The sequence below is a fragment of the Thermobia domestica genome, chromosome 8 (assembly GCF_964235325.1).
Source record: "Thermobia domestica chromosome 8, izTheDome1.hap1.1, whole genome shotgun sequence".
NCBI classification, from domain to species: domain Eukaryota; kingdom Metazoa; phylum Arthropoda; class Insecta; order Zygentoma; family Lepismatidae; genus Thermobia; species Thermobia domestica.
The window spans coordinates 83,462,972-83,475,909 of NC_137461.1; the positions used below are offsets into that span (position 1 = coordinate 83,462,972).

A 12,938-nucleotide genomic window follows, 5' to 3' on the forward strand; every position below is an offset into this window, starting at 1 on the left:
TTAAACAAGGAAGTAGATGGTACTTAGAAACGAAGAATAATTTGATAAAGAGTTAAACAAGGAAGTAGATGGTACTTAGAAACGAAGAATAATTTCATAAAGAGTTAAACAAAGCAGCAGCTGGTACTTAGAAACGAAGAATAATTCCATAAAGGAGTTTTAGAGTATAAATGCCGATTGATGGTCTTTAGAATATGCAGTATTTTGTAAAATAGTAAATCGACTTGAAGAATAATAACCATATTAACAGTTGGGATTTGAGACTTACATGCTACTTAACATTGTATATATTCCACTCATTTTTGGACCATAAAAGAAGATTAACATAATTGTCTTTTCGCAAAGAAAGATAGCAACTTAGGTACCTCTTCGTTAGTTCATTAGAGGTAAGTTAAAGTACACAACATAACAACTTATTGTACATAAAGTAGGTGTAGTTTCTTTTTTTTATTGGTTTGAGTGATTTTTGGAAAGATATATGTAAACTATTTCTATTGGATTTCCTTTTGAAATACAAATGTAAGATTTAACTTGCTCAATGGGAATAGCTAATAAATGGTATTTTCATGTTTTAGTATCATCTGAGTTGAAATGACAGTTTTAAGGAGGAGAGACATTCTTACAAATTTGTTCAGTGCATTACTTACTGTTTTAAGAATCAAAGAAACTCTCATCAGACATAATACTAATGAAGAAGTAAGTGATTTGATATTACCATTTCGAAAGTAAATATTCAAAAAAATTAATAAATTACTTTTCCAGCAAGTATGTGAATGCTGTATGAAAGTTTTTGATAACTTTAAACTATAATTAAATTAAGTAAAACATGTAAATGAAGGTAAATTATAGTATACGATTCATGCAGGGAACAGAATTTCAGTTTGTTCAGAATTTTTCCTTATTAACATAAGAATAATTTTTTTTAACAGTGAGATACAGTGGCAATTTTGTTATCTGGAAACGTGCATTGAACACTTTATATGAACTAAGATGATAATTGATCAGAGTAGTATTTTTGACTCAACAGAAGGAACAGCACGTAACTAGCACATCAATTGGATAAATTTAATTGAAAGTAGCGACTTACTGGAAAGCTAAAATTCTTTCATATAATGCATCTTGTAATTCATTATTAGTTGTTGACTATACATTGTTAAGCAATGATATCGTATTTGTTTGTGAAATGGTAATCGCTATAAGTGTTATCGAAGTAAAAACATAGTTAAGATTCTCTACAATTGTAAAGCAACAGAAGCTAATTTACAGGCTAATCAAAATGCACTCAATTACAATATTTATGTTGTTTACGATGAATTAATATTTGCATTTGTTGAAAAAATGTGGCCACAGCATGGACAACAACTTGTGCATAAAGCAGATTTAGCGTACGACCTAGCAAGGTCATCAGGTTTATCTTCTCTCGAATCTGCTAGTCTGCATGCATGTGCCTGAGTTGTAACAAACTTTGAAATTTAAGTTGAAGAAAACAAAGTCTAAAACCCAAAATTGTTATTAGAATATAATTTTAAAATAGCTTTGAAGAGACAACAACTCAGAGACTATTTTTTTTAAAAAAATAAATGTTGTGCACTGAACTATGAAAGATGAAGTATTTCATTTTTCTTTTACATACAATGGATTAGGTTCATCACATTACTCATAGTGTTGGTTCTAGCGGTTATAATTGCACAAAAACTATAGATTCTAAACAATTTGTCTTGAATAACTAGCATATTTGTGCATTTCTCGTAAACAGCAGCCATTATGATTCTTCTAGATTTTACAAAATAACATTAAATTATTATAATTATCACAGGATATTAGAAAAAAAAACATACACTTTCAATGGATTTATCTTCCCATTATGAACTTTATATACAAATATATATGTATATACATACATAAAAACCAGGACCAGCCTGAAAACATCCCTGCTTGATATTACTTCGACCTCCTTAACTGGAAGCCATGTTTCTGCCGCCCTCAGTCTGATAACACTTCATCTCCTAGAAAATGCCACCTTTCATGCTTATGATCAGGATACTTAATCATGTCTAACCAGTGCTGCAGTCTTTCGCCTTTGGAGTTCCAGCCAAGTTCCAAGCCTCCTATTGGGAGAAATAGACCTAGATGTATATTAGGTAGGAAACTTTACTATAAAGTCGTAAGTGAAACAATGCAATCATACTTTCGAATTTAACTATAACATAAATGCAGAAAACTCTTTAATTTGTTCGTGCTTAACTGGCCAATGTAAACATTATAGATAACAACAATAAAGAAAATGAAATATTATATATTAAAGGTAACAACTCTAAATTACTGGTGTATCTAAAATACCTACCAACTCTGATGAGTAAGAAATAACGATTGCAATACATGTATGAAACAAACAATTACCTAAGTAATCATTGCTCTTTCCGTAATCTTTATCCCATACTGTTATTTCGAGGATTTGTCTAGCCAGATCAGATACTTTTGTCTCGAACATAAATTCTTCATTAAATTCTGGATTGAGATTTTTCCACTTGATAGAAGTCTTATATTTCCTATGACATGGATCAGGCTTCAAATGTCTAAAAGATAAATATAACATATTAAACTTTTGTTATTTAATAGGCAAATACAATAATTCTTTTAGCATAAATTTAATAACATCATATTGACTGAATTTACTGATAGATTATTGCTTCGTTTTTTGTTGAAAAGCACAAACTTATATTTTAAAGTTATGTAACAAAGTACCGTAATTATTTAAAATTTTCTCTTTATTTCTCTGATTTATAAACTGTTTGCATTCCTTATTTCTTGACAATATTAGCTAGATTTTGCTACTCTTTGCGAGCTAATAGCAGAAGAGAGAAAAAAAAAAAAAAACTATTCGCATTTGAATAATAATTGAAGAAAGAAATATGTCAATCTTTATTGTTAGAAATAGCACCTGAATTTTACAGCACTTATTGACAATCTTACACCCAGTTTCGCTCAAAAAACAATTAATCTTGGGCATGAGAATCGATTAATTTTTCTACGATTGCATTACACCGTTGAATCAACAGCTTTAGATGAAAGATTAGCTTTTAAGGACAATGTGAACTTGGAAGAAATTAGGACGTTTACATCACATAATATGCAATCAGACATTGAATTGATTGAAAACCAGATTTCCGCGTAATCGATCTTTCGATCATTATTTTTACAAAGTTAGCTGTGACTACGTACTTAATATACTGTATGTATCAAGTTGTTTAGGTCATATAATTATGGGTATATTAACGTAACATATTTCGTTTTATCCCAAAAGCTAAATCAACAATGTTACATTCTTGTATCTTCACGGATTATAATAACTGATCCTATGATTTCAATTCATTTTTTTCATACTCTTCGTGGTGTCTTTTTAAATACGAACTTGAACAAGTGCCAAAAAATAATAAATAAATAAATAAATAAATAAATAACGATAATAGTCTTGTAAAAGTTTCAGTCTCAATTCTGCACATTTTTGCAATCTTCATAATGTGATATGATGTCTTTTTAACAAGCAAGGTAATGAAGAATGGGATCTACTACTAAAGTGGCACCAAAATAAATAAAATTGATGACTTCAATACTGCCATTAGTGTTTTTTCATTTACTTATTTAGAATTTTATCTCCCTTCCCGCCTTGTGTAATGTATGAGTTAAAATAGTCGATAGGAAATTAATGACGAAATTATGAATTAAAGAATTGAGGTACTGGCTGAACAGCAGGAACGTATCCTGTTCACTAGGTCACTAACGCTACAACAATTCGACTATATCACCCAACGCAAAAACGCTTCCCTTTGTGCTGTAGGTCGTGTTCATTAGTGATTTCACGTTAATAGACTTTTGTGAAAAAACTTAGAATAACTTCTTATTAAGCAATAGGTATACTGACGGTAAGTAAGTAGGCATATTAAAGGAAAGGAATGAGTTATAGTAATAATTATGTATTTAAAATGTTTCTGGCGTCTTAACTAAACTCAATCTGCACAGAGAGGTGTATGCTTCGACAAACGAAAACGCATGCAATTTTTTTTTTTTTGCATTAAATAAACAGTTTTTTTTATGAAATAGGTATATCCTGCAAACATATTTATAGAAAACAAACTATAAATACAACAAAAAATTTGTAATTGAGAACTCATCTCTCTCTTTGACGAATTTTATAAATTTAGGATAGATCCTCAGATTAGTGTTTCCAAGTATTTTTTTATTACATTGGTACAATTGAGCATATTATATTACTTTTTATAATATAAGGCGTATTACTTTTTACATACGAAAAGTAGGCTTACATTGCTTCATAAATGGTATTTTCCGCTTAGTACACATGCACAGTCCGCAGCAAAAAAACTTGCAAGTTCATTGTGAAATGACGAAGTCTTTTGCTCCAAAATAAGTGTGCAGCGGAGGACGCCGAGGTTTTTCCTAGCGTGATTCGTGCCACTTAGACGTTATGTTGATTCCCTGCGCTGTTAGGCGTAGTTTCACAATAAACTTACATGCTCATGTTGCAGGTTTTTTGCTGCAGACTGTACATATTTTTAAAAAATAAATGCTTATTGAAAATAGATGTTTTATTAATTTAATGAGGGTGGTATGGTAGATAACGTTCCTTTTAATAGATAGTTTTAAACCAAATTACACCAATATTACTTAGCTTGTACATCTAACTAAAATTTTCAGCACTTCTGAGTTAAATTGGTTATTATAATGAAAATACCAATACTTTCCGTTAATACAAAAACTTCCAACATTTTAGATATAGAACATTCTTCTTAGAAGTTTCGCAATATTATTTTCTTCTATTGCTGAAAAGTCAAGTTGCATTTATATATGGTGTTCCAAAAGTAGATTGCTTTATTTATTACTAAAACACTTTATATGTTATAATGAGCATGTTTTGGGGTTGCAGTGTGATAAGTTGCTGCATCGTGTCTAAATCAGACCTCATTATTTTCTAATAGCTACAGAAACAAAGTGTAGAATAACTTCAAGAGATGTTTCCATATCATGTGATGTTTCGAATGGCACTATTAGCTGGCTTTCGAGATCGTCAGATCTCACAGCTTCTGATTTCTTTCTTTCGGGCTTCCCAATAAATACTATATACAGGAATACAACAGATGTTAGCTGCTATGAAATAATATATACGTTTCTAAAATAAAATAAAATAAAATAATTTAATGTAATGGAAAGTGTGGTTTGCCGAATTCGCTACTGTCGTGACAAATTGTAGTCATATGGTAAATTTTTCATACATGATCCTCCATCTGTAGATTTCTCATATCTATAAGGCGTTTAAAAAGTTTTTAATATAAGCTGTTTTAGTAATGAACAAAACAAATGGGTTTACTACTTTGTGGATATCCTATATAACCATCTACCTAAAATCAACCAACGAAACTATATTTCGGCAGTCTGATAGTATGGCTAGATATTTATACTTACAGCTTAACAAAAGGATCTGAAAATCCATTATTATCCATTGCTAGCAAATTGACACAACGTACAATCCCAACAATTAGAGTTCTCCTCTGGGTAGAATAGCAGAGTGTTATAAGAATTTGGCCCCTTACCCAATCATCTGCCCAAAATGTTTGGTCATGGTCAGTCTGAATAAAAATAAAGAATCATAATAACATGGTTAATTCATAATGTTCTGGAATATAGCTCAAGCGTGCCTTAAAATTTTTTCATTAAGCCACAATAATATATTATTTACCAGTTATGCAAATTATATTCGGATTAAATTAGCAGAAATAACTAGAAACGCTATTATGTACAGAAATATATTAAATAAGTGCTTCTATTGACATTTAATAAGAGGTAAAATAATTATCAGAAAAAGCATTAAGGAAAATACCAGTAACCATGAAACATTATATCTAACACTATTGGCTTCCATAGTTACGTAAGAGAGTTATCAGATCGAAAATGAACGTGTTGTGAAGGAAAATAAAACTCTGGAAACGACTTGGTAAATATAAGGGGTAAGACAATAATTAACTAAAATAAGGAATAAAAATATATAATTATTGTAGTACGTTCTGCATGTTGTATTTGTCAACTGATTCTTCATTAATAATTACTTTTTCTTGTACATACTCCACCAGAGTAGAACAGACCAACTCTAATTTACTTCTCCGGAGTTAGCTATTTTATTCATCGACTTTCTGGATTCTGTAGGCAATGTAATATTGTCTGTTCTCATTGCAGATTTACAAGGCATCCAAAACACAAATCATGTAAAATGGCATTAAGTTGTTCTAGTTCTTTGGGTTCCTTCTGTTGATTATTTCTCTTGACGTTATAATATACCTCTTTCACTCTCATTTTAATTCTTTGATATTGGTTCTCAAAACGCCGTGGTTTGATTTTTACTGTTCTTTCGGTGATATGATCGCTGATTAAATATTACTTTGTTTGAATTTATATATTTATACCCTTACAACAAACCCTTTCAGAGAGCTTCTATCTCTTTGCATGTACAACCTGGAAATTGGTCACAAGTGTTTCTAAAAGCCAAGATTGCACGGGAGTTATTTTTGGTTTAAATGGATATCATATTTACTCGAATATAAGGACCCTCTAAAAATTTAATGTCTTTTTTGAGAATCCGTTTAGTATACTGATCTAAGCATCCGTATATGACTTCAGAGAAGACTGGTAGTACTTTTATCCATTCTGAAAAATACAAGCTTGGACTTACACATGCAGTATTATGAACTGAAAAGTTAGAACTTTGCGTCGTAAATATTTTCGAGTCGTTTTCATTCTCCATTCTAGCGGTATGTGGCTCTTGTTTAACCTTAATTTTTGTATAGTGGTTCTCGTTGTAAAATTATTAGTATAAACTGTGTACATTTATTGTAAAAATAAATCTAAAATCAACAACAATAAAGCAACCTAAAGGAAAACCAACAATTAAATAGCAACTATGCTATTATAAGCACGGGCGCCCGAAGAAATTTTCTAGGGGGCATCTCCTTGGTTGCTATATTACGTTTGTTTGTTTGTTTTTTTTTTTGTATTAAGAAAATCTTAAGAAATTTAAGTTGTTTTCGTGAGCTAGGGGGTGGCTCCCTGCTCCTCTTCGGCGTAAATGATTATAAGCGCTTTCAAGAATTTTAGGCTAAACATTTTGAAAAAAAAGGAGGCGCTTATTTTAGAGTAAATATGGCATGTGTTTCTTTTTCCCCTCTTTCTCTTTTCCTCTGACTGGTAAAACAGCAGCAAGATATTACTTTCAGATTATCAGGGCAATTATGATAATGTCAGTAACTATTATAAAAGTAAAATAAAAGTGCTTCAGTTTCATAATAACCTTCTCCTAAATACAGATAAAACAGTCGCAATAAACTTTCGTTTTCCAGGAAATGATCCATCCTTCCCTTCGCTAAACATTAATGGAAAACAAATTGAGTATTCTAATGCAACAAAATTACTTGGTGTTTACATCGATGATGATTTGTCTTGGCAAACCCATGTTAAAACATTAAATAAAAAAAATGCTACTTTATGTTTTGCGTTCTTTAGGTTACGTGATACAGTTTCACAAAATAGTTTATTATCGATATACTATGCAAAAGTTCAATCACTCCTCAGTTTTGAAATTATTTTTTGGGGGTCAGCCGCATGCAGTCAGGAAACATTTCGAATACAAAAGAAAATACTACGAATAATATTCAGACTAAATAAAAGAACAAATATTTAAATCACAAAAAAATTTAACCCTTCCAAGCCTATACATATATAAATCTATACACTTCGTGAAACAAAACAAACAGATGTTTATACAAACAAGAGATATTCATGCATACAACACGCGGAAATTAAACGACATTTACGTAGTACAACAAAATTACTCCAAATACCAAAACAAAAAAAAAAAAAAAAAAATATTTAAATTGTACGAGACTTTATAATATGTTACCATCACATTATAAAGAGGTAAGTTTTAATACCCAAAACAAAATTCGTACTCTGTTACTTTCTAAAACATATTATTCAGTTCAGGAATTTGCAAATTATAACGATGTATGAATATGATGTAATGATGTAACAAATTTAATATGTGATGCTTGTTTATAATTTTGTACTAGAAATGGTGTAATAAGTTGCAATTACCATTTGCATTTATATACATATGACAACTGTAGAACTTATAGGAGATACTCTCCTTATTGTAAGTCAAAACAGGCAAAATAAAATAAAATAAATAAATAAATAACGGGTTATGATTTCTAGTGTCACACCTATAATAATGTCATGGTAGGAACCGAATGACGATACGTCGATACACTTTCCGCCCAATTATGATAAATTCAAACTAATCTCCCACCACTGTCATTTCATTAGATACAACTTTATGTTTCATTGGTAATATTGTTAATCTGGTGATACTGCAGTTTTTCGAACGATTTCTCCTGTCATATTTACATAGTGCAAAACTTCAGCGATTATTATCAATTAGTTTCAAGATAACTGGTCCATCCTATGTACATAAACCAGACTCATTACTAGGATCTGACTTGTATAACTTATATTGAAAATAGGAAGAAAAAACACTTATATTAGTTACTAGTATCAATTACCCGCTTCGTTGGGTTCAATTAACTAAAAATAGTAATATGTTTCGTTAGTCAGTCACTTTTTACTATTATTAAAGCGCTCCTTGATATTGGTCATTTTGATTATATATATATATATATATATATATATATATATCCCTTCCCTCCCACAATTTTTGCAGGGCTGAATTTGGATTTAAATGGCATCAGAAGTGTTACTGTTCATCTCAGCGACCTCATAAACTATAGATTCGACACTAATATTGGTCATTTTTGATCATTTGTAAATGCCTTTCCCCTCCTTTAAGTTACATCGTCAAAGTGATATGACAAAAATCATCTCATGTTCGAACTTCATTTAGGTTGAAAATTTAATCGAGATCGGTCCCGTGGTTCAAGAGTTATTGTTTTATTTATTTTTACATATCTCCCCCTCCTACCTCCTCCCCTAAGTTCTAACGTCTAAGTGAATAGATAAATACCATCCCAGGCCCGAACCTCATCTATGTTGAAAATTCAATCGAGATCGGTAAGGTGGTTGAAGAGTGAAGTCACTTTCATTTATATATATATATATATATATATATATATATATATATATATATATATATATATATATATATATATATCCGCCTCCCCCTCCCCTACATTGCACCGTCAAAGTTAAATGATAAAAAATATTCCAAGCCCGAACGTCATCTATGTTGAAAATTTGATCGGGATCGGTTGGGTGGTTCAAGAGTTATTAAGTTTTATTTATTTTTATATATCTGTCCACTTCCCTCCCCCTTCCTCTAAGGTCTACCGTCAAACTAATATGATAAAAACCACCCCAGCTCCGAACTTAATCCATATTGAAAATTTGATTAAGATCGGCCCTGTGGTTAAAGCGTGATGAAGTCACAAAGACGGTCACTTTCATTTTTATTCTTTATATATATATCTATATCTATATCTATATCTATCTATCTATCTATCTATCTATCTATCTATCTATCTATCTATATATATATATATATATATATATATATATATATATATATATATATATATATATATATATATCCCTCCCCTTTCACTAGTTCCACTGTAAAAGTGAAATGAAAAAAACATCCCAGGCCCGAACCTTATCTATGTTGAAAGTTTGATCGAGATCGGTAGGGTGGTTCAAGAGTGATTTAGTTTTATTCATTTTCATATATTTCCCCTCCTCCCCTCCCCCTCCTCTAAGATTTACTGTCAAAATGAAGTGATAAAAAACTTCCCGGGGTTGAACTTCATATATGTTGCAAATTTGATTGAGATCGATCGGGTGGTTCAAAAGTAATTAATTCACCAACATAGTCACTTTTATTTTTATATTTATTGATTTTCGTATATCTCCCCCTCCACCCCTTCCCTATGTTGCTCTGTCAGTGTGAAACGAAAAAAATCCACCAAGTCCCAAAACTCATCTGCATTGAAGATTTGATCAAGTTCAGTTGAGTGGTTCAAGAGTTATTAAGTTTTATTTATTTTTCTATGTTCCCCTCCTCCCCCTCCCCTAAGTTGTACGGTCAAAGTAAATAGCTAAAAACACTCCCAGGCCAGAACCGCATCTACGTTAAACATTTGATCGAGATCGGTCGGGCGGTTCAAGACATTAAGAGTCACAAACATAGTCACTTTCAATTTTATAATATAGATTCATCAATTTACTGTATTGACTTAATAAGTAATAGGTAGATCGTTTCATTTAAAATTTCTATAACGATATATTTTCGGATTGATTGATTGGTTGGTTGAATTGAGGTCTCTTTTAGCAGTGAGGCTATACTAGACGTGCCTCGGGTTAACGTGGGATCCAAACCACATGAGCTCCCGCTGAGAATTGTTCTCGGGTCTTCCGCGTCGAGGACTCATGAACTAACTACATAGTCACGGGGTAACTGTGATATACAAGATGTAAGCACAAAGTACGGTGAATATGGTTGCACAGTGCCATCTATCGATGTTGTACCCATTTCAACTAGTAAGCTCGGTAGCCTAAAACTTCGGCACAATCAGTGTTGAGTTTGAACGAGTTGGGACATGTTAGTTGGCTTCCAGACTCAGAAGAGTGAGGATGTGCTAAAAATGTCTGTCGCACGCCAACATTAAATTTTGTTCTAAACTGCAAAAAAGTGTGAAAGAAGCTCACGGGATGTTAAAATGAGTGTATAGCGATGAACTGGTGGTATTGAAAACTGTTTACAAGTGCCATGAGCAATTCAAAAAGCGGGAAGAAGTCGATTGAAAACGAACAACGATCGAAACGTCCTTCAACGTTAAAAACTGATGAGAACGTCAAAAACTGACACAAATGATTTGCTCAAACAGGCGAATGACTATTTGAGAGCTTTGCGAAGAAGTAAACATCTCGTATGGGTCCATGAAAAGCATTTTAACAGCCGATTAAACGGGCAAATGGTTTCCTTCTTTTTAAAAAAGTGCCAAGCTACACCTTGCGTTTGATCCGTGAATTTTTGGTCGAAAAATATTTCTCTGTCCACATTTGCTGTGCTCTCCAGATATAGCACTATGCGACTTCTGGCTTTTCCCAAATATTAAAACCGCTCTTAAAGGAAAAACCTTTCGACACCATACCTGACATTGCGAGGGCCACGACAGAGCAGCTGAACAACTTTCTAAAAGAAACCTTCTAGAAATGCTTCCAGTCATTGATTCAACGTTGGGATAAGTGTATTGCTAGCCAAGGACAGTACTTTGAAGGAGATTAAATCAGATTCCATATAAGCTTTTTACTTTATTACTAATAAAATTAGTCACCCTATTTTTTGATCACACCTCGTATCTTCGAGTATTATAAAGAATAGAATGAGCTATATGTTTTCAAGACAACTCAATTTTCTTAAATATGAACATGAAAATTTCGTTTGTTCTATGCCAACTGAAATTAAATAAAGATCGTTAATTTGATTTTGTGTATTTCAAGTACTTACCGAAAATTGCTTTTCTAGATAAACATTGAAATGTTTTGTTTGTTGAGGCCTCAGTTTCGACAACGAAACCTGGGCTTCTCCGATAAAATCATGGCCATATTTGTCATCATCTAGAATAAGAAAAGTAAATGGTGGCGTTATATATTATCATTGTTGTTCGAATAGCTATCATTACCAATGAACACAAGTTTTACATGGTAAAATTTGTGCTTTGAGTAGGAAAGACGGTAGATATTTATACCATCTGGAAAACATCATTTTGAGCTAGTTTTTAATCTATTAGAAAGCTTTATTTTAATATTTTGGAAGAAAGCATGTGTCAAATCGCAATAACTTTTTTTGTTTGTTTGTTTGTTTATACACCAATATGGTTTCAGATGTTTCAGTTCTGGAATGTAGAAGTACGGATTCGTGAAGTAAGCCATTCTTAGCGTAATTCACACTTTACAAATTGTAAAATGGGTGCTAGTAAGAAAGAAAAGCAATATACGTATGGCTATTCATAATGCTGCAAAGGCTTAAAGGATGCTATTTTGGGGACTATATAGTTTATACTTTAGCGAGAGGTTACATCCTTCAAGAATGCATTTTCTACCAAATACTGGGGGGTAGAGCATCTTCTTAATTAAACTGCTAGATAAATAAAACATTAATCGAGTTCCTTTATGATACTTGAATTTAATGTCTTTAAGTAAACTGTTAAATGTATTGGTGTATCTGTTAAATTATATGATAACACATAAATCTCTCTTTCCTTAACCTTTCTGTTGATGAATTGGTGACTTCCTTCTTTTCGAATCTGAGCATGATTCCTCCATGGATTTGGATGAATTTTAGGTCTTCTGGCCCAATCACTGCCCGTAAGACTCAGCTTGTCTAACATTGCTTCCAGCTGGTCACTCTCTTAAAACTCTCCTGAAACTTACACTGAAGTTTCGACATCCTCAGTGTCTATATGGCGGAAGAATAGATATTCTTCGTGGTCGTAGCATAGAAATTTACGGCTCTCCATGTCCAAATCCGAAATCTTGATATTACTAGTAAATTGTCAGTTAGAGTGAGAAAATTATGTATCAGCATTATGTAGTAGAAAGTGTTAAACGTTACATATAAAGTGATGTATATACAGTTTCTATATTTGTGATTTGACAAGCTGTTATACAATAAGCATACAAAAGATAAATGACATTCTAGTATTCTTCCTTGTTGAATGAACAAAAACAACTTGAAATGAATCGTATGCGAATACTTATCGAAATTTTTGTTTATGATTTACACATTATAAGTTATTGACTTAAAGTTCTCTCCACCATAATAATAACACAAAACTTTTACGTTGTTTCAGTCTCACCCTATA

General features: G+C 31.9%; 1 protein-coding gene across 2 annotated transcripts in view; it reads right to left on the bottom strand.

Annotated features, from left to right (window-relative positions):
• Positions 1 to 225: 225 nt before the first annotated feature.
• Rph (Rabphilin) overlaps positions 226 to 12,938 on the bottom strand; it is a 689,315-nt gene continuing 676,602 nt past the window's right edge. For both annotated transcript variants that reach the window (XM_081768658.1, XM_081768656.1), the window contains exons 14-17: positions 11,582 to 11,691; positions 5,479 to 5,642; positions 2,401 to 2,576; positions 226 to 2,108 (exon numbers count right to left, since the gene is read on the bottom strand). In XM_081768658.1, coding sequence (XP_081624784.1) covers positions 1,984 to 2,108; positions 2,401 to 2,576; positions 5,479 to 5,642; positions 11,582 to 11,691 — 575 coding nt within the window. In that variant the 3' untranslated portion in view covers positions 226 to 1,983. The remainder of the gene's footprint in view (positions 2,109 to 2,400; positions 2,577 to 5,478; positions 5,643 to 11,581; positions 11,692 to 12,938) is intronic.